Source organism: Mytilus californianus, unplaced genomic scaffold, assembly GCF_021869535.1.
Source record: "Mytilus californianus isolate M0D057914Y unplaced genomic scaffold, xbMytCali1.0.p SCAF_2, whole genome shotgun sequence".
Taxonomy (NCBI): domain Eukaryota; kingdom Metazoa; phylum Mollusca; class Bivalvia; order Mytilida; family Mytilidae; genus Mytilus; species Mytilus californianus.
In genome coordinates this window covers 87311157-87334622 of record NW_026262668.1, presented here as the reverse complement: position 1 = coordinate 87334622, position 23466 = coordinate 87311157, and the positions used below count along the sequence as shown (strand labels likewise).

Sequence of the window (23466 nt, the reverse complement as noted above, 5' to 3'; positions counted from 1 at the left end):
GAAAATTATCACCGTACTATTTTGGCGTTGTATTAAACCGGAAGCTACTGCTAGGCACTTCCTTACTGCTCTGCTTTTTCCTAAATAGGACATATTTTGGGTGTCGACAATCATGGCAGCAAAAGCGAAAAAGTTTATAGAGGAGTGTAAAGATACCAAAAACAATGAAATGGAAATTGTTGATAAGGGCATTAATACCTTGGAAATTCCAGGACTGTGTATGTTTATGTCAGAATAGGGCATGAAGGGGGGAATAAAACAAACCCAAACAACTCCATGACCGAAAGATAAAAGCACTGGAACTCTACTTATTTTTTGCCTTTATAGTACATGTTCTTTATGTATGTAGTTTGGGCTAATATAGCTCAATCTGGCTAAGTCTTGGTCAATAATATTTCACCCACATACCATAGTGTTTCCTACACTGGCTACAGCTTTTGAAAAGGACAGCATCATTTTTCAGAGGGCACTCACAGCATGATATTTTTGGAGACACTTTAAGGGCACCATTAGTGTGAACGACTACACTTTTAAGGGAATCAGGGACTGTAAGCCCTTGTTCCTGTTCGTCCTAATACCTGTTTGCCCTGGGTCCATTTGCCCCATTACTGGCAATACCTGTTAGCACTGGGTTCGTTTGCCCTGACTCTTGTTGTCGATAAGGGGGATGCTAAAAAATGTAAATATACTTGGCACACTGATTTTGTACAAAATCTTATATTTATGGTGTCTTGTTCCTACCAGATGATAATTCAAGCCCTTACCTTCTTCGATTGTTTCACCATGGATGTTAATGTAGTGATCGTAGTTAGCGGAATATGCCAACTGGATTATTTGGATTAACCAGATAATTATTTTCCTTTGATTTGCAATGAAGTATACAGGAATTCAAAGTATATAATTTTAACATATAACAACTGAAGACCAATTTGCACATGCATTGTTTTTACTCATTTCAAGCTTACTAGTTTACTTTTTATTAAAATGTTATTTTCATGATTAAACCGAGCAGTACCAAAGTTACTGATTAATACAACAATCAGTGAGATCAAAGACATCATAATTATACCTAATCAGCATTAAAATATAATATTTACCAAATAGATATCTTGAACTGTATATAAAATAAAACTAAATACCATTAATATTAATATATATGAAAAAAAATTGGACCAACAAACCCAGGGCAAACATATTATTTGGTGAACAAACTTAGGGTAAACGGACCCGATACCCTTGTAAGGCACCTTTAATAGCGCTATAAAGGTACTGCTATGGATAGGGATTAAACCAAAATTTACCATTGTTACATATTTACTGGGTGTCTTCCCTTTTAAATTGTCAACATTTTAAATTCCAGGTACAACTTCGCGTTTGCCTTCATTTGATCCAATCATCATCAGTATTTGTTCTTGGTGGCTTCAAAAATGTTCAAACATAATTATGAAATTCTATAAAATGTCTGCCATTAGAATATAGACTTCAACCAAAGGGAAATAACTATAAATGGTCCTATTAAAAGATTAATTGCAGTGCTGATCATATACTATGGCAGGGCATTATAAATAAGACAGAAAACAGGCATGGCACTAAAAATATCTTCAAAAGAGGGCAAGGCACCACACCCTCCCAAAACCATCTGTAGGAAACACTGTACCAGTTAGTCCTCTTTCCTGGTCCATTTGTCCATATTTAGACTAGACCCTGGTCAATTTGCCCATACTATTATTTTGTTTGCTAGCTTAATTTGAGTAAATGATACATCGTAACACACAGGCACAGTAATTTTCCTCACAGTTTGATTTATAGTACAATGAGGGCCGTTTATGGTACAATATTGTTATTAAAAATTGAAAATTTGAAGAAAAAAATAGCAACATGTATGATATTAAATTAACATTGCTAATATATCAAACATTTTTTGTTATTGAGTCTTAGTAACTATATTCAAACCAGCTGTGTGATACAGGCAGCTCCTTGTACCAGTAACTATATTCAAACTAGCTGTGTAGCCTTTAGTTCCTTCATCTTTATTTTTTAAATTGGTTTAAATATTAATATAATATAAATAAAAGAAGATGTTGGTATACATCATTGAGACAGCAAACCAGCAACACAAATAACCAAAAGACATCACATTTCAAAATGTCAATTTATTTGTAGTACTTTGGAAAACACATATCTAAAATGATTTCTTTTATTTTGCAGATGATTTAAAGCATTTAACAAGACTTACAATGCCACACAATAAGATAACAGGTAAGGTGATCACAAATACTGGTAAGGAAGAAAACATGTCAACTATAGTCTTTCAGCGAAACTTGAAAAAATACTACCACAGCATACAACTACTAAATAGCAATAATAATAGCTAATTGAGTCAAGTTAATTCAAATGATATATTGGTATAAAATCCAATAGAAGGCTTGTCACCAAAGAAAAAGATAATAAAAAATGTAACATTCAAGCACATTGATCAACATTAAAGCTATATATGTTCACTTACAAATGATGACAAAGTTCATATGGTAATTCCTTGTTCCGATAGCCTACAGGAATTGATTAATTTACAATGTAAAAAATGTTTATCATTGTTGTATGTGCTTATACCATTTTTTAATTATATAAAGAAATTATACTGTAAACTGTTATACAATACTTAAATGGACAACTGTTATCTATGGTAATAATAATAATACTTTATTTCCATAAACAAATACAGCTTATTGGATCACAGTGTAGATATTCAAAATATACACCCTTTTATATAAAGTTTATACACAAATTAGGAAAAATAAAGTTGAGTAAGGCATACACACAAAATTTAAAAAAAGAGTATAATTAACGTTTACCTGGTATGTGTTTTTCCAGCAGAACATAAAACTTCTATGTTTTTAAGGATAGATACTGTCAATGACTGTATCCATAACAGAATATTCAAGTTTTACAACAAGAAATAATATTTGTTCTTACACTAGGAAAGCCATATGGTTATAGTGCCCGATTAATGGCAAGAACGCCAGATTATGGTTAATAAATAACCATAATTCGTAATTATAGATGTTTGACACAGAAATAGATGTCCTCCTCTGACTTTAGACGTTTGCTGTATTTTTAGACTTTCGTCCGGCGTTTTAGATGTTTGCCGTAATCCCTCTCATACTCTTAGATAACGATGTCCCTTTAATAACTCGCGCGAACGACGTGTGTATTATTTAACATTAGCTATAGTATTTTTAAAAGTGTTTCAGTTAATACACATGATTTATCGTGTCGACGGGAATTAGCTGTTTGTCCGATAAAACTGATGTGTATTGAGTCGTCAATAGAACCAGTGAAGCGTGAGCGACGGTTATAAATACATCGTTAAAATGTAGAACAGATATATATATATATTCAATGCAAATCAGAATCTGTTAAACTTAACCATCTTATTTCCGATGTTTTTGAAAATATAGTTACCTGTAAATGAAGACAGAAACAGATAGTATAGATCTATGGTTAAGACAGAGACATATGATATAAAATGTCGCTGGTTTAGATGATAACATCTTTTTTCGTTTTCTTTTATCAGTGTTGCAGGTTTTTTCAAATTAAGGGGAAAGATCGAAATACAAATACGAAACGCTTTTAAGCATTGCTTTTCTGATGAAATAACTATCGATTTTTTTTCATTGGTCAATAATAAAAATCTATTTTAATACGACCAATGTAAACGATGAATACACGTGGTACCTTTGCAATACACAACTGCAAATATCTATGAATGGAAGTCGTTTTACGTAAAACAAAAAACGTAAATTGAACTTATAGCTATGATAGATACATAACGTTAACCGATAGTTTGGGTCAGAATGTGATTTTTTTTATCAAATTAAATTCGTCTTTAATTGCCATGTTTAGAAAAATAAATCAGTTATGTCTATTTTTGGTCCTTGTCCCGGAAAACTAAATACATATTGGTCACGGAAACACAGAAGTATATGGATAATGTCATTAGTGAAAAAAATTGTTGGGCTTGACTTGAAGAATTTGTCAGGTTTCTACTCTGCAGCTAAAATGGAAAACGCGTATCCCTCAATTCCGTGATGGACATCAATTAAAGTTTACTGAAATTTCTTATGAACACATACAATAAAATGATCGCGACATGTCACCTAGATAATGTCCCGTTGATCTGCGAAGTCGGCATTGACAGTCTATTATTGGGAATTTAAGATTTTAAAATCAATTCCAATACTGAAGTTTGCTATCTTTAGTGAGAGCAATTAAGACAAGCAACGAGGTCTATCAAGGTCTGTGTGTAGAATTTTAAATAAAAATTTAAACACTTGTTTATTTATAACAAATTTATATTGTGATAATTACATTACTTGTGTTGATTCAACGGAAAATATTTTAATTTTGTCTTCCTATAAAAAGTGAACTGTTTTTACTAATTGAAAAAATGCTATCCTTTATTGTACCCCGATTTATATGTTACATAGATTACAATACCTGTCAATCATTACCCCGGGATGTTTGAGAACGCATGACTGGTTGTCCTAAATACAAAATGTATTAGACAACGCACACCTACTATTATAAACAAATTTGTGTCCAGTTTAAACGTCAACAGGTAAACAGAAGTGTGTTAATTGAACACTTGCATAACTGCTGCGGTTACATTTTTAATTATTTTCATTGATTGTTGAATAATGGTTTAGACAAAGCAATTTAAATTGATTGCAAACATCATATGTAATTAATGTATTAATTTCAAAAAGATAGGACGTCATCGGACTGTCTGATTATTGTCTTCGACGCGATTTTATTAAATATATATGACACAAAGTTTTGAAGATGCAAACTTCCCCTTACTTTTTAAATGTTAAAATTAAAAGTATGATTTCGTTCTAAAGCAAATTACTAACTGACATATTTCTACTCACTTTGGACTGATTGGAAGTTTGTCGTTACACAGCCTTCACGCTTAACTTTGGAGTCCAAAAGCCAGAAGCTCAATTTTAAAAAAATTTTAGTTGGATTCTGTGGCTTGTAGAGAAGAACTTTTACAAGCCCGAAAGCAATTTTACAAGCCATAGCCATAGGACTTGAGGTTAAGCGTGAAAACTGGTTACAAGTCCAGTGGCAAATATTTTGTATATATATATATATATATTTCTTTCTGATAAATAATGTTGTAGATTAAAGTTTTTATTTATTTATTACTAAGGGTAAACTTTCCGCCTTCAAAATCCTGGGACTGTTTTAGAACAGATAAAAAATACAAAATACACACGAAAACGATCTCGAAATGTCAAAATGTAGAAGTTAGGCAGCAATTCATTTAGATCTTTGTATGCCCCATTTATGGACATTATGTTAGTTTAAACATATTTATTTATAGAGGATTGGGAAACAAGTTATTGCAACTTATATTAATCCCTTTCCACTTTGCGAGTGCTGCCTTGTAGCGGCATTAGCCTGCTCTTTTTCGAAATCTACAAGGGTGTCTTTTACGTGCAAGAGATATTGCTCTCTCATAACACGGGCCATACTCGCAAAAGGTGTCAAGAGAGAGCCGAAAATTCAGTCCTTGAAATTTTCTCCTAAGAACGGACATTATGTTTTCTGGTCTATGCATCTGTACGTCCGTTCGTTCGTCTGTCCCGCTTCAGGTTAAAGTTTTTGGTCAAAGAAGTTTTAGATGAAGTTAACGTCCAATCAACTTGAAACTTAGTACATATGTTCCCTATGATATGATCTTTCTAATTATTATGCCAAATTAGAGTTTTGACCCCAATTTCACGGTCCACTAATAAAATTGAGAATGGAAATGGGGAATGTGTCAAAGAGACAACAACCCGACCAAAGAGCAGATAACAGCCGAAGGTCACCAATGGGTCTTCAAGGCAGCGAGAAAATCCCGCACACGAACATAGAAAATGATAGTGCGGGTGGGGCATTCGTGTACTATGGACACATTCTTGTTCATTCTTGAAATAACAATGTCTTTAGAAGGAGCAGATGCACTAGACACGGACATAACTAATGCTATTCGGAAGGCTCAAAAGAACAGGAGAGTATTCCATTTTTTTTATTATTTGTAAATAATGTTTTCAATTTTACACTGCAGTTTAGCATTTGATAATTCATTGATAACATTCTGGTGTAACACAAACAAACAACTTGTAACGTCCCATTTCATTGGCCGAAAGATTCAAATACAACAACAATCGTAGTGTGCACGTGAATTGACACAGGTGACCGACAATGGAATGTACTATGTTTTACTACGAACGTAAACAGGTTTGTGTACTGCTGTGTTGTCGCCTGATTTAAAAATAACGGGGTAGAAATATTATCCTTGTTATATATTTTTTGTATTTATAAATGTTCTCTTTGCAAGAACCCAATTATCATGTACCGGATTATGATAAGGATAAATACATGTGCCACATTTATACTGATAAATAAATGAACCACTTTTAAATTTCTTTCACACTGACGGGATACAACTATATCCTACCTTATTGTCTCGACAATGTTTTAGTTACATGTAATAAAGATCTCATAATAAAAATAATTCATGATGGGTTTCACATTTCTCCCAAAACTTGGAATTGATTGAATTTATCGAGAAACATGAAATTGAAGGTTAACAAATTTAGTATGCTTATTTTAAATGAAGTACAAAATAATACATGTACAATAAACTGTTAAACCAAATATAAAGAAATTTAAGGATGACAAAATAAATGTACATGGAGGGACCCACCTTTCACCTTTTTATTAATACATTTAATGAATGAACACAATTTCTTTAAACATGTTCAATTGATTGTTTTTCATTACCAATTAGCGAGTTCGTTGACATAATACTTGGTTTTCTATGTAAATCTATGTAAATATTTTCATCACCTACATCAGAGACATATATACACATATATGTCTCTGCCTACATCGCCGGAGTTACAAACATGTGTAAAGTACATTTCCTTTCATTGTGGCCAGTGTTTTGCTATCTCCATTTTCCTCTAAAGAAAGCATGGTTACCTGCACCGAATTTACTTAGAATTCGGGATTTGTTTTCATAATTAAGTAAACCTGGGACTATTATACTAAAATATATTATGTCCCAGAGTAAACTGAATATGAAGGGAAAAAACACACTATCCAAAGTCAAATCCATAAAATCCCAAAACGTCCCTGTTTTTAAAAGCCATGAAATGATATGTAAATTTAAGTTGTCATTTGTGATTCTATTTTCTTATTTCTATGTTTTTTCATATTTATAACAAAAAGTTTAGTATACGCGAGATTAGTTTAAGGGTCGAGGAGGAGGCTGTGATATACTTACTAAAGAATATGAATATTGAACACAAAACCTATTTACCGTAAAGTATATTATGTTATTTGGTTAATTATGTCTGTAGTTAATTACGGTCTCATTTACGTTTATCCAACAGCCTCGAGTCATTTCATTCATAATTCCTAATTTGGTCTCATTGCAAACACATGATGATGTAAATTAACAGATAGAAAAGGTGCATGGGGTTAGTCCAGAACTACTTGAGAGGATACAGTTGGATTCAATATATTTCGCCGTGAAAACTGTTAAGAGTCTTTGTTAAAAAAAATCAAATTAAAAACAAAAGGACCTTATTAGAACTTTTGCACATTATGAAATAAATAAATTTCACATGCACATGTATATAATTTAGAACGTCTTGAGATAATCAAGTACACAATCATGTACGCGATCATTCAACTTTCGATCGTTTATTGTACGCGTGTTTTGTTTTTTTAGCAGGTGTGCTTGAGCGGGGCTTAACTGAGTTTATTTGAGGTCAAAGGTTTGAATTGACCAATGACAACACTCGTTCCTTAACGAGTTGATCTAATAAAGTTTGTTTGACTGATTATGTCGCACGGCCTTTCGCTAAGCTTGGCCGCAGTTAAGTATAATATTTTATGAGAACCGTTAACTGAAACATAAATAAACTGTGTATTTATTTGTTACAGGTGTCCACATTTAATAAAGGCATACGTTAATGTACGATTAATGTCCGATATTTTGTTTCAAGTTTATCTTTATTTCTTTTGTTTATTTTTATTTCAGTCCTTTGCCTGAATAAGATTTTTCAGTATATGGATATGGATAGTAAACTGCACATTGTTAGAATACAAAAAAAATATTGATGCCAACGTTAAAAACGTTATAATGTTATACAAATAGACAGGAAATACGATTTTTTTTTAGATAAACATTGATTAATACAATTTTAATCTGCTAACCGAGTCCCTGTGGTTTTAATCCGTTTTGTTTTACTGTCATTTTGAGATCTTGCTTTTCGCCATTTATTTAGTTTGGCTAGCGCAGGTTTCTTTCCTGTAAATACTTAAATCTATATGTCATATCATGCAGAGATAATGGAAATTTTGTATAACTCCTAGATCCAGAGCTGCCTAACGTTGCAAGAAAGGGTAATAGATACTGCGGATGGGAAAAGAACATAGATGACAATTTTCTATACCCATGTCAACTAGTGTTCGAAGCAGAACTTACGTACTAGATTTTTCATCATGTATACGAGGGTCTGGATGGGGTTTACAGAATAAAGGGCAAAAAAAAAAAGACTAGGGAAAAATAGACCATAAAGAATAGAGAATTAAGGGTCACTCTGTGCTAATTTATAAATAATAGAGAATAATGGGCAAAATTTATTAAGAATAGAGATCCTTGTATATATGTTCAAAGAAAATCAGCATACAGTAATAATGCATTGCAATTACGTTACGTTCACAACTTCTTTTTTTTTAAATTAATCTACAAATTATATATTATAGAATTATTTTGAATCAAGGAGTTCAGTAGACAGTAGTACAATATTAAAACCCTCATTAAGTAGGTATGAAGACAAGCTTTTGTTTTTGAAACTTCCCACATGAGGCGTTTGCCATAATGTAGCCAAGTTACAGCCTTGTAATAAAAGGGAGGTAAATGTTCATGAGACAATATACCTCAAGTTAAATGAAACCCATTTTCAGACATTTCAAATACATTTATATTTATACATTGTATTCTTAAAAGATTTGGAAAGTTTTTCCCGAAAAAAATATGAAAAAATGTGGATTGTGTCCACATGTGGACACAGATGATGCCCCCGCTTGCATATCATATAGTTATAAAGGGACATAACTGAAGAACGGTAAAAGTGACGCTATCCAAATTTGAACTTGATCTGAGTTTTGTGGTAATAAGCATTGTGTGTAAGTCTCCTTACATTTGGTTGAGGCAAACTTAAGTTAGAGAACGGAAACGAAAAATTTAGCAATTTTACCATTTATAAAGGAGCATAACTCTAGAACAGTAAAAGTGACGCCACCAAAATTCAAACTTGGTCTGTATTTAGTGGTAATAAGCATTGTGTATAAGTTTCATAACATTTGGTTGAGGCAAACTATTAAAAGTTAGAGAACGGAAACCAACTTTGGGACGAACGTACAGACGGACATGGGTAAAACTTAATGCCCCCTTTACTACGGCGGGGGCATAAAAAGACGAATTTTGGGAGAATCTGGTGCCATCTCATACTTAAGAATAGCATTTATTATAAAATGGCTTAAAAGACCTGCCGACTTATTTATTTTCAATACATCGTAAGTCAGGTTATTTATTTTCAAACTACACCAGAACAAACCATTTACTTTTGTTATTATCAAGGCTGAGTTATTTTTTTTTTCAAAATCTTCCTGGCCCCTCCCCCCAAAATATCAAATGATCGTCCCCTAACTAACAGGACTATGTCCTGTTTTGACTGATAAAAAATAAAATAGTTAAAGAAGACGTATCATCGTTTATTTGGAAAAGGATTATATTTTAGATTCCGGTAAATCAATTGTAAAAGGACCTGATAGAGCCTCAATATTAAGGCACAAAAATGCCTATCATTACATAGCAAATTTAAAACCTGAATGATTTTTCCCACGGTCGTTCATAAAGGTCACATGAGTTTAATGTTACGTGAAATTTCCCGCCATTAAAAATCTCGTGCCGTGGACAAAATTGATGTCGGCTATTTTTAGCATTCAATATAGTGAGCGAAGTCAAGTTCAAGTTCAAGTTCAACCACATGCTGTTATTCACTGAGATGTGTATCGTGGAATTGTCTTCCCACGGCAAATTAATTTTTTAAAATTGTCCAAAATACAACACACAAAGATTACATTCATTGTGCGTAAATTAATATTATTTATGCAGCGACGAATTAATCCAGCAACCTAAAAGCACGATATTGCATAGGTTATGACGTTCCCCTGCTCGTAAGAAAGAGCAAATTTTAATTATTAATTTGATTAGAAAAGATCGCCCGGATCTAATTCTCATTCATTCATTCATTCAATGTATACCCATCGAATGACAAATATGTCACGCGTAGACCACGTATTTGTGTACCAAGGTTGATTTAGTTACATGTATGGAAGTATTCCTGTTGTAGCCGAAATGTATTAAATATCCTAAAGTAATGCCAACAAATCGTAATAAGAAAATGCCGTAGACTTAAACATAGTGAATGGTGAATAATTTGGGTATTTTTTATTTGCATATACAAAACATTGAGACACGTAATTTTCTTTAAACTGATCACATTTATTAAGTGGTAGTTTACGTTTATTTTTACACAAGTATGTCCCTTTTCGTAAATAAAATATCATTTTACCGGTGAGAAAAAAAAAAGGAGGTCAAAATCAAGTATAGTTTTTTTTTTATAAATCTATTTAATGCAATTGAAGGAATTAACAACAACATTTTGCTTTTAAATCTTTTATTTGTTTCAAGCAATTAGATATATAACCTGATTATAAATAGACAGGAAATACAATTGTTTAATTACATAAGAAATTTCACATACCCTGACTGTCGCGTGCTGGCATAGATCAAGAGGATTAGGGCAATTAATTACCTGATGTGACACTGTGCTGGGAGAGATGTCGCTAATATAATAAACAAAGTAGAGGAAGTCGGAGGGAATTTAGGGAGGATTATTGGAGTTTCCTGGTGTCACACCGAGAATAATTGTGGTGTATGGAGTTTGGGAACATATTTGATTAACTTGTACTGTAATGCTCTTTGTGTGGTAGGAACATACCTTTAACTATTTTATATGAAATGTTGTCTTTGCAAATTCATCTCTATATATATATTCTGTACACCGTATTTATTACGTATGTAGTGTATATTATACGTACTTATTATTTGGATTTAATTACCGAAAAGTAAGGAGAGGAGAGAGAAAAGAAAAAAACTATTCTTACTCCAACTCTGCCCGCACCTCCATCTGACACCCTCTGACTTCCGCTTTCCTCCATCCGACACTCTCTTCCCGACCCCTCATTCTCATTTTCCTGTACGTTACAGTACCCCTGTCCACCCCCTCGATTATTAAATAATGTGGTTTGCTGGTGATTGTAAAAGGAAAAGCGCTCCCGGCCAACAATATATTTTTTATCAACAAAATAAAATATCTTAAATTGCCATGAAGATGGTAAACATTAAAGTGGACATTATTTTAGATAAATATGTTATCCTGAAATATATTGATCAGGTATTTCCTGTCCTGATCGAATATTTAGTTCGTTTCACGAATAAAGGGCTGAGCCTGTAGCTTTTACTATTTATTATACCCTATTGTTTATTGTTAGCAATTTACCAAAATCGATTGCAACTTTATTACTCTGCACGCCTATCTGAATGGGAGACCTTTACATTACAAATAAATGCAACAAAGACATTGGATAGTGTCCTGTTAGTACTCGTATATATTGAGTAAATCCGGGAACAGTATATATATTTATATATGAGAGACATAGGTATTAAAAATATACCGGTAAGCCAGGTTGTAATTAAATAGTAATATCACCAGAAATGCATTTAATAAATTCTAGTATGGTCATCATATTATAACAAAAATAAATATCAGGTGCCTGTTAAGTGTGTTCATACCAATCAATATTCCTATAATTAAGTCCCTCCTATTTATAACCTGGGACATACTTAACGATTCATGTTTATATATAATTATAATAATAAATTATAACTATTAAAACATATGCAATAATTAAAATAATCAACACCCAGCCTAACAAATTGACTTTATATGAGACACTGTATATAGAATGAATAGGCTACTGACAAGTGACAAAAATAGAAATAAAACTCAAAGTTAAACCAGAGACTTATGCTGACCATTGTTACAGTTGTCAATCTCTGTGTATATATATATATGTCTCTGGTTAAACACATTTTCCAATTTGAACCTTTAACTTGATTGCATTCATTTCCGTATTTTCCAATTTGAACCTTTAATTTATTTGCATTTATTTCCGTATTTTCTAATTTGAACCTTTAACTTAATAAACCACTTCCATTCATAAATATTTGCAGTTGTGTATTGCAAAGGTACCACGTGTATTCATCGTGTACATTGGTCGTATTAAAATAGATTTTTATTATTGACCAATGAAAAAATTCGATATTTAATTCATCAGAAAAGCTATGCTTAAAAGCGTTTCGTATTTGTATTTCGATCTTTCCCCTTAATTTGAAACCTGCAACACTGATAAAAGAATCCAAGAAAAAAAAGTAGACTAATCATCTAATCCAGCGACATTTTATATTATAAGTCTCACTCTACTCCATAGATCTATACTATCTGTTTCTGTCTTCATTTACAGGTAACTATATTTTCAAATACATCGTAAATAAGATGGTTAATTTTAACAGATTCTGATTTGCATTGATTATATATATCTGTTCTACATTTTAACGATGTATTTATAACCGTCGCTCACGCTTCACTGGTTCTATTGACGACTCAATACACATCAGTTTTATCGGACAAACAGCTAATTCCCGTCGACACGATAAATCATGTGTATTAACTGAAACACTTTAAAAAATACTATAGCTAATGTTAAATAATACACACGTCGTTCGCGCGAGTTATTAAAGGGACATCGTTATCTAAGAGTTTGAGAGGGATTACAGCAAACATCTAAAACGCCGGACGAAAGTCTAAAAATACAGCAAACGTCTAAAGTCAGAGGAGGACATCTATTTCTGTGTCAAACATCTATAATTACGAATTATGGTTATTTATTAACCATAATCTGGCGTTCTTGCCATTAATCGGGCACTATAACCATATGGCTTTCCTAGTGTTATTACCTGTAACTTTAGTGGTACCTGATATTATATCTGAACTTGTGAACTTGGAGCATTTGAATCTCTTCAATAATCACATCAAGGTAAGATTATTACTTATTACTAAACATGGCATATACATTTTAGTACATGTACATATTAAACATAAACATTACTTATTTTATAGAAAATAAACAAAACAACTACAATAATGTAAAAAATCAAATGAAGATGAAATCAAGGTGCCTTTTTTAGTTTTTATTGTCTTGTTGGGTTGCTGTCTCATTGTCCTTTACTTCATATCTTCTTTTAATCACACCAATATTATTACATGTGTTCAAGACTAAGAACAAGTTCCAAAGTGATATAAAGTTCAAATTAAACTTTTTTATCTATTATTGCAGGAGTTATCTACGTCTATCAGCTCTTTAATGAAGTTGAAGTTGTTGAATTTAGGGTAAGTTTACAGAAAAAGAAAAAGAATTAAAATGCAGGAAATAAAGAAAAATGTATATGAGGCAACAGAAACATAAAACAGAAAAATATATTTCAAAAGAAGACTAGTACATTATATTACCATTACCATTAGAAGTTCTCTGTATACAAACACACCATAATTGTACTACCAAGATTTTTAAAGAAACATACATTTCTTGCATTATGATATATTTTACTGAGTCTACTCTGCAGAATAGAATGACTAATTAGTATTAAGTTAAACAAAATTCGTGAAAAAAAAATGCATTTACCAACAAAAAACCCACTGAGTATTAAACAATTTAACAATACATGTATTCATTGTATTACATGTACAGTTGTATTGTCTTCAAATGTATCCAAAAAGTTATGAATTAAGAGAAGACATTGTGTATTCATCAATTAGACAGAAACCTAACAATACAACAAAACCAAAAAAAAACATGAAGTTCAACAATAGACAAATGTCTTTATCATATGTCAAGCACTTATCACCTTAAATCTAGGCAACTTGTGAATGAATTCAACAGTCTGCTATTAAGACTGAATTTCTCATCAGACAAAACCATTTTACTACATGTATTAACAAAAACAAACACTAACAAGGATCCTGACTTAAGGCAAAGATGAGATGTCTTCAAAATACTGGCATCTTGATATTCACCTGTAATTCACCTGTACCTGTTCTTAACTAAAATATCGTAAAAAGGGGTATAGTTTAAAGATATATATTAAAACATTAACAAACATAGTTATATATTTTTTTACAATATTTGGTTTTTCATATATTTTTGGTTGAATATAACCAGAAAATGTTACATAATTAATTTTATCTGTGTTTGAGTTAGAAAATTAAATAGTCAACAAAAAGATTCCATCAATAAACAAGGAAAATTCAAACATTTCTCCTTCATCTGTGAAAATTTCATAAAAATTGATCAAGAAATAATCTCAAATGGATTTTATTTTATGAAAAAAAAAATTGTTTTTATTGGAAATAACATGAAAAAATCGAAAAGTTCACTGACTGTACCTCATTTTATTCATTTATTCTATTACTTGATATGTTTTTGTTTTTGTGTTACATGTAAATATCCAAATATAAAATGTTGCGCAACAACGAAGTTGTATGTACGTATATAGTCGTCGAAAGCTGTTGTCTTCTAGAGCAAAGAACTATATAACCATATATTGTCTACATGGACGTTCTGTCTGTATATCATAAGAGCTGAAGTCAATGTTCCTGGCAAGCTGTCTTAAGCAGACGGAAGAGTCAGTTGTATATCTGTTCACCTGTGAATGACTCAAACTTTAATAAATTCTCAAGCATTCAGAATATAAAATGTTTATTTTTATTCAAGATCGCATATTGCAATCAATAATGCATTATTATGGAGAATAAAGAAAAAAATATGAAAACAAAGTAAAATAACAATTTTAATCACAGTGCTAGATTATATATTGACTTTTAAAATCTTGGGAAACTATTTTTTTTTAAATACATGTATGAAAAACTAATTATTGTAATAAAAAATAAATTATTTTGTTAATATTTTACAATAAATCTTTAAAAAAAAATACCTATTTTAACAATATTTTAGTTCAGAAATTGAAACAGGTAAATATCAAGATGCCAGTCCTCAAGAGGACCCTCTAATCCCTAATGTTGTTTTAGTCTAATTATCAAATGTTGGATACTGACATTCTTATCAATTTATAGTTTGCCATTCAGTAAAACAATAAATGTAGGAAAATGACCCTTCCTAGGTGAGGTTTTATTAAATGGTTGATTTTTGTTGAGCCTTCGACTTTTGTTGAAAAAGCGAGACATAGCGATCCTACATTCCGTCGGCGGCAGCAGCATCCACAAATATTCACTCTGTGGTTCAAGTTTTTGAAATTTTGATAACTTTCTTAAACTATCCTGGATTTCTACCAAACTTGGACAGAAGCTTGTTTATGATCATAAGATAATATTCAAAAGTAAATTGAATTTTTTCCGTATTTTACTTATAAATGGACTTAGTTTTTCTTCCAGTTAACATTACATACAGTCTGCAGTTTAAGTTTTTAAAACATTTATTAGATTCATAAACTATCCTGGATTTTTACCAAACTTGGACAGAAGCTACTTACAATCAAAAGATAGTATAGAGAGGAATATTTTTATTAATTTTTTTCCTCATTTTTGTTGAGCCTGCGATTAACAGCAAAAGTATGCGAGACACTGGGTTCCGTGGAACCCTTACAAATTTTTATTGATATATATGCCAACCCAATTTTCAGATTTTTAAGAAAAAAAATATAAATTTTGATTTCATGCTTTTTCATTCCCGCCTATTCTACCAAATTCATTATCCCTGAAATATAAATGAAAATATCTGTCTAGTAGCATTTACCTCAAATTACGTGCATAATTGTATCAGATTTAAACATAAACAGAAATCATAACACATCTTTAAATACAAATCTCAAAATAATCCGCTGCCTTTGTATTCTTAAAATTAAAATTCGAAAAAAAGACAATCAAACTGATCTGGAAATTTTGTTTTCGCAAATAATTAAACGGAATGAAAACCTGTTAATAGCCCTTTACAATAAGTTTGGTTTCCTTTATGTCAGAATTCTGTAAGATTTTATTTTGAAAATTTTTGGGATAAGCTGCTTCATCCTTATATATGAAATAGAATGTCTAAACAGGACAGACTTTAAGTAACAGATGACCACAAACAATAAGGAATTTTCTTGCTTCATAGGTTGTATAAATTTTTTTTTGCCCATTTGGATATCAAAGTAAAGGTTACCTGGTAAACAGGATGTAACCAATTTCTCATTGGAAGGGCCTACTTCATGGATGGTAAACAATTTTTTTCACACGCTTTCCTGCTTGAAGCTCATTAATCACCTTGTTTTGTGAAAACTGATAAAAAACAAAGAATAGCTATTTCTTTTTTTTCGTTCATCATGAAATGACCATTTATGTCCCGTTAGTTAATGCAAATACACCCCTTTTCATAAACTTATATGAAGATGACTTGCATTGTGTGTTTAAAGCAGCAGAGAAAAAATGTTTTGCACTAAAATTTTAGGAATGATGACAAAAAGGGAGAACACAAAAATTGTAATAAAGCTGAAGTACACAGTAATTCTATACATATTTATGTCTTGTAAAATATCTTTTTAATTTTTTCCTGACTGAGACCTATTAATAATTTTCACATAAAAAAATCTGTAAAACCAACAAATTAAAAAGCCCTGGCCTAAGAAGCTTTATTGCACTCATTTATATAATATACATAGAATATTCTTCTATGGAACATATTCTCAGGTACATGTGTGATAAATATAAAACTTAAGAAACTGACTAATTGTAGCAGCATAATTCAATGCAAATGTTATACCTTTTTCTTATAGCAGTATTTGAACATCAGAAATCTTGTTGATTTATAAAAAAATACAGTTACCGGGTATACTCTTAACTTTATCAACTCCCCTAGGCTATTGGTGGTTTTGATTATTCTTTTAAGGTCCCTTTTGATCATTTAGCTCCTTAAGTATTTATAAACCCGGGGACCCCTGACTTTCACATGTTTAGATTTGAGCATTCCTAGTAGAGGTTAATCTAGAAAAGCACTTAAGAAAATTAAGATGCATTCCTTATAAAATTGAATATTGTTGCATTCAGAAAACATCTTTAAGCTAGAAATAAAACGTTTTTTTCAGAATGAACAAACTGTCAGTATTACCAAGAGGTTTTGGTGCCTTTCCTGTGTTAGAAGTTTTAGACATAACTTACAACAACCTGAATGAGAAGTCTTTGCCAGGAAATTTCTTTTGCCTTAGTAAGTAGTAGATTATAAGCTTCACAAGGGCAACTATTGCTTTTTACAAGACTGTTACAATCAATGTGCTGATAAACCAGAGTAATGGAAATTTCCATTGTCAGATGAAGAAACATTCTTTACTAACTTTTTTTAAGAACACAAGGGATATTTTCATACAAAATTTACAGAATATACATTATCTTGGCAAGTCATATCTATAAAACTAGAGAAGTTACAAACAGAATCTTTTCAATTTGGTTCAAGGTTTTTTTAATGGAACTTTGTTGTTATATATAAACAGTTTACATCAAAGTGTGAAGGGAAAATTGGTTTATCCCTGTCTGTCCACAAGGATTAAGATAATGTACATTGCTTGACTCCATTACATTCAAGCTTAAATCTTTTTATTTTAAATGATGATTTGTTCTCATACCAAAGATCTTTTTATAATTCTATTAAGTTTCTTTTCGTTATCGTTATATAAAATTATGGGTTGTTTAACTTTAATAGTCAGTATAATACCAATTTTGCTGATACATTAACAGTTGTGAGCATATTATACATGTACTTTTTCCACTTCAATCCTCTTACAGTTTCATAATAGAACCTATTTTCTTTGTCTTAGTTACATGTATTTGGTAGTCCTCTTTGAGGTTAAGTTCTAAGTAATTAAGAGATCTTTCCTATAATTGTAAAATTAACAACCCACTATAAAAATAAGGAGATGTGGTATAATTGTCAATGAGACAACTATCCACCCAAGTTCAAATGAAGTGAATGTAAACAATTATAGGCAACCGTACGGCCTTCAAGAATGAGAAAAACCCATACCTTATAGTCGGCTATAAAAGGCCCTGACATGAAAAATATGAAACAATTGAATTGAGAAAACTAACAGTTTTTATACGCCCGTCAAATTTTTGACGGGACGTATTATGTTATACAAATGTCCGCCGTCCGTCTGTCTGTCTGTCCGTCTGTCTGTACGGCGTCAACATGTCGCACCGTAACTTGAGAATGACTTATCCAAATTTCATGAAACTTAACATAGTTGTTTCTTATGATGGTCAAAAGATCTGTATACTTTTTGGTGAAAATAAGATTAAAACTTTTTGAGTTACGGGACTTAGTAACTAAAACAGGTGTGTGTTTTTTTTCACATGTCGCGCCGTATCTCAAAAACAATTTATGATTATTGCTTAAAACTTTACACACTTCTTAGTTATATTAATCTTGAGATCTGTATACTTTTTGGTGATGATTCAAAATTTTATTTTAGAGATATTGAGTATTTTGTTAAAAAAGGGGGAAGGGTTTTTCACATGTCGCACCGTATCTCAAAAACAGTTTGTGATTATTGCTTAAAACTTTACACACTTCTTAGTTATATTAACCTTAAGATCTGTATACTTTTTGGTGATGATTCAAAATTTTATTTTTGAGTTATTGAGTATTTTGTAAAAAAAGGGGGAGGGGTTTTTCACATGTCGCGCCATATCTCTAAAACGATTTATGATTATTGCTTAAAATTTTACACACTTCTTAGTTATATTAATCTAAAGATCTGTATACTTTTTGGTTTTGATTCAAAATTTTATTTTTGAGATATTGATTTTTTATTTTTTTTAAAGGGGGGGTTTTCACATGTCGTGCCGTATCTCAAAAACGATTTATGATTATTGCTTAAAATTTTACGCACTTCTTAGTTATATTAATCTAAAGATCTGTATACTTTTTGGTTTTGATTCAAAATTTTATTTTAGAGATATTGAGTTTTTTGTAAAAAAAAAAGGGGGTTTTCGCATGTCATGCCATATGTCAGAAACTATTTATGCTTATTGCATAAAAATTCACACACAAGACGAAGGGCGTATCATGCGCTCATGGCGCAGCTGTTTATTTTTATAACAAAACAAATTATGAAAAACAAAACACTGTTTGCAGTCAACTGACTACTAAGTACTGTATAGGGGCTCCTACTGGACATAAGTTAAGTGAAATATTTTTTCTTCATGCATTCAACAGTTGTGGTGCACTTGAGAGGATTAAAAAAAATAATATTTTTTTAATTACAGATACTTTGAGAGCTCTCTACATGGGTGATAATGACTTTGAAAACATGCCAGAAGAAATTGGCAAATTGAAGAGCATTCAAATTGTGAGTTATCAGAAGTTTTTATTCAATTTTTGTTTTTCATTCTCTAAGCAATGGATTACATTTTATTAATAGGTATTTTCCTGCATCATGATACTTACTCCTTATTTTTTGCTTTAATATTACATATTATATAATAGCCTCAACTACTAGAAATACTGATATTTTTTTAATTGTAGAATGAGTATTGAAAATTTCCATATTTAATATTTTCAAGCACACACCTTAAAAAATTGAAAAAGAAAAGAACTGATTTTAAAAGTCTATTATTATTGCATAAGAGGAGATGACTCCATTGTTTGGAAATATTAGAAAGTTTACAAAAGTAAAAGAAAATTCCAGCCTCTAAATTTTTATTAGAAAATATATCCAGATGTGATATAAGGACATAGGATTTATATGCATCCTATGAACAAATAGATTTCATTAGCCTTGATTTGGCTTAAAAGGTTTAAAATGAACTTCTTTATTTGAAAAGATGTAAATCAGTAAGTTATTGCTAATAAATTTTTTTGTCTCACATTGACAGAGTCAAAAAGCGAGACATAGGTATGCTGTTTCCGGTGTCGGCGGCGATGATGTCAACAATGTATTAGTTTGTGATTAGGTCTAGTTCATGGTGAACCACTAGTGGTAGGTCAATGATATTTGGTATGCAGTTGTATTAGCATTGGCACATCTCATTACCATGGAGATTATTTGGCCCCGCCCCCTCAGTCAAGGTCTATTGACTTTGAAACTTTGCTTAGTTTACATGTACTAGTTTGTGATTAGGTCAGTTTATCGGGAACCACTAGTGGTAGGTCAATGATATTTGGTATGCAGTTGTATAAGCATTGGCATATCTCATTTCCATGGAGATTATTTGGCCCCTCCCCTCATTCATGGTCTATTGACTTTGAAACTTTTGCTTAGTTTTCATGTATTAATTTGTGATTAGGTCAGTTTAAGGGGAACCGTTAGTGGTAGGTCAATGATAATTGGTATGCAGTTGTATAAGCATTAGCACATCTCATTTCCATGGAGAATATTTGGTCCCTACCCCTCAGTCATGATCTATTGACTTTGAAACTTTTGCTTAGTTTACATGTATTAGTTTGTGATTAGTTCAGTTTAAGATGAACCACTAATGTTTAGTCAATGATAGTCGGTATACAAATGTATTGGCATTTGCAAGTTTCATTTCCATGAAGATTATATAACCCCACCCCCTAATTATGGTTCATTGACTTTGAAACTTTTACATAGTTTACAAGTTAATGTTTGTGTTTAGGTTTGTTTAAAGGGAACGACTTATGAAAAGTCAATGGTATTTGGTTTGCAGTTGTATTAGCATTGGCACGTCTTATTTCCATGGAGATTTTTTAGCCCTGTACCTTCAGTCATGTTTCATTGACTTTGAATATTTGCATAACTTACATGTTAAAGTATTGCTATTTTAATTTCAACATTTGCATTATCAAAATTACAAATAGGCGAGACATATCTCTGTGTTAACAGTTTATGTTAGGTTTTAGACTTGCTTTATTTATGTTAGGTGTACGAAGGACACCTATAGTTTTGTCAGATTACTAAAATATATATTTGTCAAATGAGTTAAAGTAATTAAATTTCATATAAATTGCCTTACAGTTGGTTTTAAGGGACAATGATCTGATTTCTCTACCAAAAGAGATTGGTGAGATGCCAAGATTGAGGGAGTTACATGTCCAGGGAAATAGACTGACAGTATTGCCACCTGAAATTGGGCATTTAGATCTGGTTGGATCAAAGCAAGTATTCCGAGGAGAAAATAACCCATGGGTAACACCAATAGCTGAACAGTACCAGCTTGGTGTGTCACATGTGTTTGATTACATCAGATCTGATACATACAGATAGTAAGTATTATTTTATAATTATGGTTACATGAAACAGAAAAAATTAATTCTCTTGACCATGGACCCTCAAAATTCTGCTGTCACTGGTTTCTTAAAAAGCATTCTTGTTTTTTCTTGAAGATGTATCCATGAATTTCTGTTCTATAAATATTTTCAGCCAAATATTCTCTCGTTTTTCGGATCAATTTCATACTCAAAAGGCCTGATAATTGTCATGAAATTATCAGATTCTCCAAATGAAAAAAACATTGAGATAGATAAATTACAACCACTAACTGACTTTGGACAGGCATAAACACTTATTGAAGTCAATGGTGATATTAAGATTTCTCTAAACTGTGATATTGTGTTAGAAGGTTGACTTCTCACTGCTGTATAGCAAGTTTTCCAAAAAATCAGGGTTACTAAAATGGGGAAGTACAGTGAGCAGGTGCCAACTATTTTCCTGCAATAACTTATGAATAATTCAACCAATGCTTTTCAAATCTAATAGGTTGTTACAGATGACAAAATGGAGGTAAAGTTTGATATTGATGATTTTCACTTTTACCATTCAGGAGTTATGGTCCTTGATAGATTGGAAAATGGCACTTTGTCGTTTCATTGCAATAACATTTGAACTGTTTGACCAATTCTTCATCCTAGTCAACCCACTTTGAAAAACATACAATAACATTTATTTTTTTGATTGATGTTCATCCTGAATATACATAAAATATACATCACTGGACATTCAACAGACAACTATCAATCATATATTACCTTAAGTATATCAATAGAGGTTTAATGCTTTACAAGGCTTGGTGTATAGGATGTTTAAACATGGATGTTCACACAATTTAATCTCTTCAATAGTTTAACTAAATTGCTCATGGTCAAGAAATATTACTGTTCTCTATTTGATACAAAATAAGGCCATCTTAACCCACCCAAATATGTTACTCTCAATTTTTGTTAAAATATGTAAGTGAAATGCTAGTCTGAGATTGCCCTGGCATTTCACAGCCTGTTTATGGGACTTAATCGTGTTAATGGCAGTGAGATACCAGAGCCCAGTCCATATTGAAAACATAGATTTGGTCGACTAAGAGTGACAACTTTCTGTCTCAAAGTCATTTTATATCCATTGTAAAGCATACAAAACATACTTTATTTGTTTCCTAATTTTTTTTTTTTCATCAATATTCACCTTTTAATCACCAACTTTTTCCTGGTAGCAGAAAAATAAATAATCTGCTTACTGAAGTTGTAGATATCAAATAAAACTGACATCCTTCAATGAGATGAGGAAGAAAAAAGGCATCTTGTTAAAAAAAAAAAAATCTATAAATATCTAACATGCTTTAAGAAATCTTCTAAGTGACAAAATGATTTTGCTTTTTTTACAGTTTGTATGGAAGACACATAGCAGCTGATGCAGCACCTCCAGCAAAGACAGCTGATAAATCGAAGAAAATAAGTCGTTCAGCTTAGATGTACATAGAAATATAAATTAAAATACTCACACTGCCATTTAGTCATTCTACGGTATCTAAATATGGTGAACAGATAGACATACTATTACACTGTGTTTAAATGTTAATCTGTAGCATTAACCTTAAGTTTTAAATACCTTGGTCATACTTCTAACAAATGTATGAAAAAAAGTGTAGTGGACTAGGTTTCATTGTTCCTATGCAGGACTATGTAGTTTATTTGTTAATTTATATAAATGAACTACTTGACCAAGTATGAATGCTCTTTATATGATGGGTTTTTTAGAACCTTACTTTGATTGTTTGTATAAGGGCAGTCATAAATAAGAGAGAAAAAAATAACTGAAAACAATAAAATATTTTACAGAAATTAGTCTACAGAGACAATATCATTAGTAGATAAGCATATAAGTTTTTTTCCTAGGAAAGGACCAGCAGCAGGTGTTAAAATGCCCAAATATTAAGG

General features: G+C 31.5%; 1 protein-coding gene across 1 annotated transcript; it reads left to right on the top strand.

Annotated features, from left to right (window-relative positions):
- Positions 1–34: 34 nt before the first annotated feature.
- LOC127728409 (ras suppressor protein 1-like) lies at positions 35–23466 on the top strand. The gene is made up of 8 exons (XM_052235774.1): positions 35–218; positions 2209–2259; positions 13226–13293; positions 13594–13646; positions 17390–17508; positions 19566–19648; positions 21278–21525; positions 22914–23466. Exons 1-8 carry the CDS (start codon positions 113–115, stop codon positions 22996–22998), a joined length of 813 nt encoding a protein of 270 aa, XP_052091734.1. The 5' UTR covers positions 35–112; the 3' UTR covers positions 22999–23466.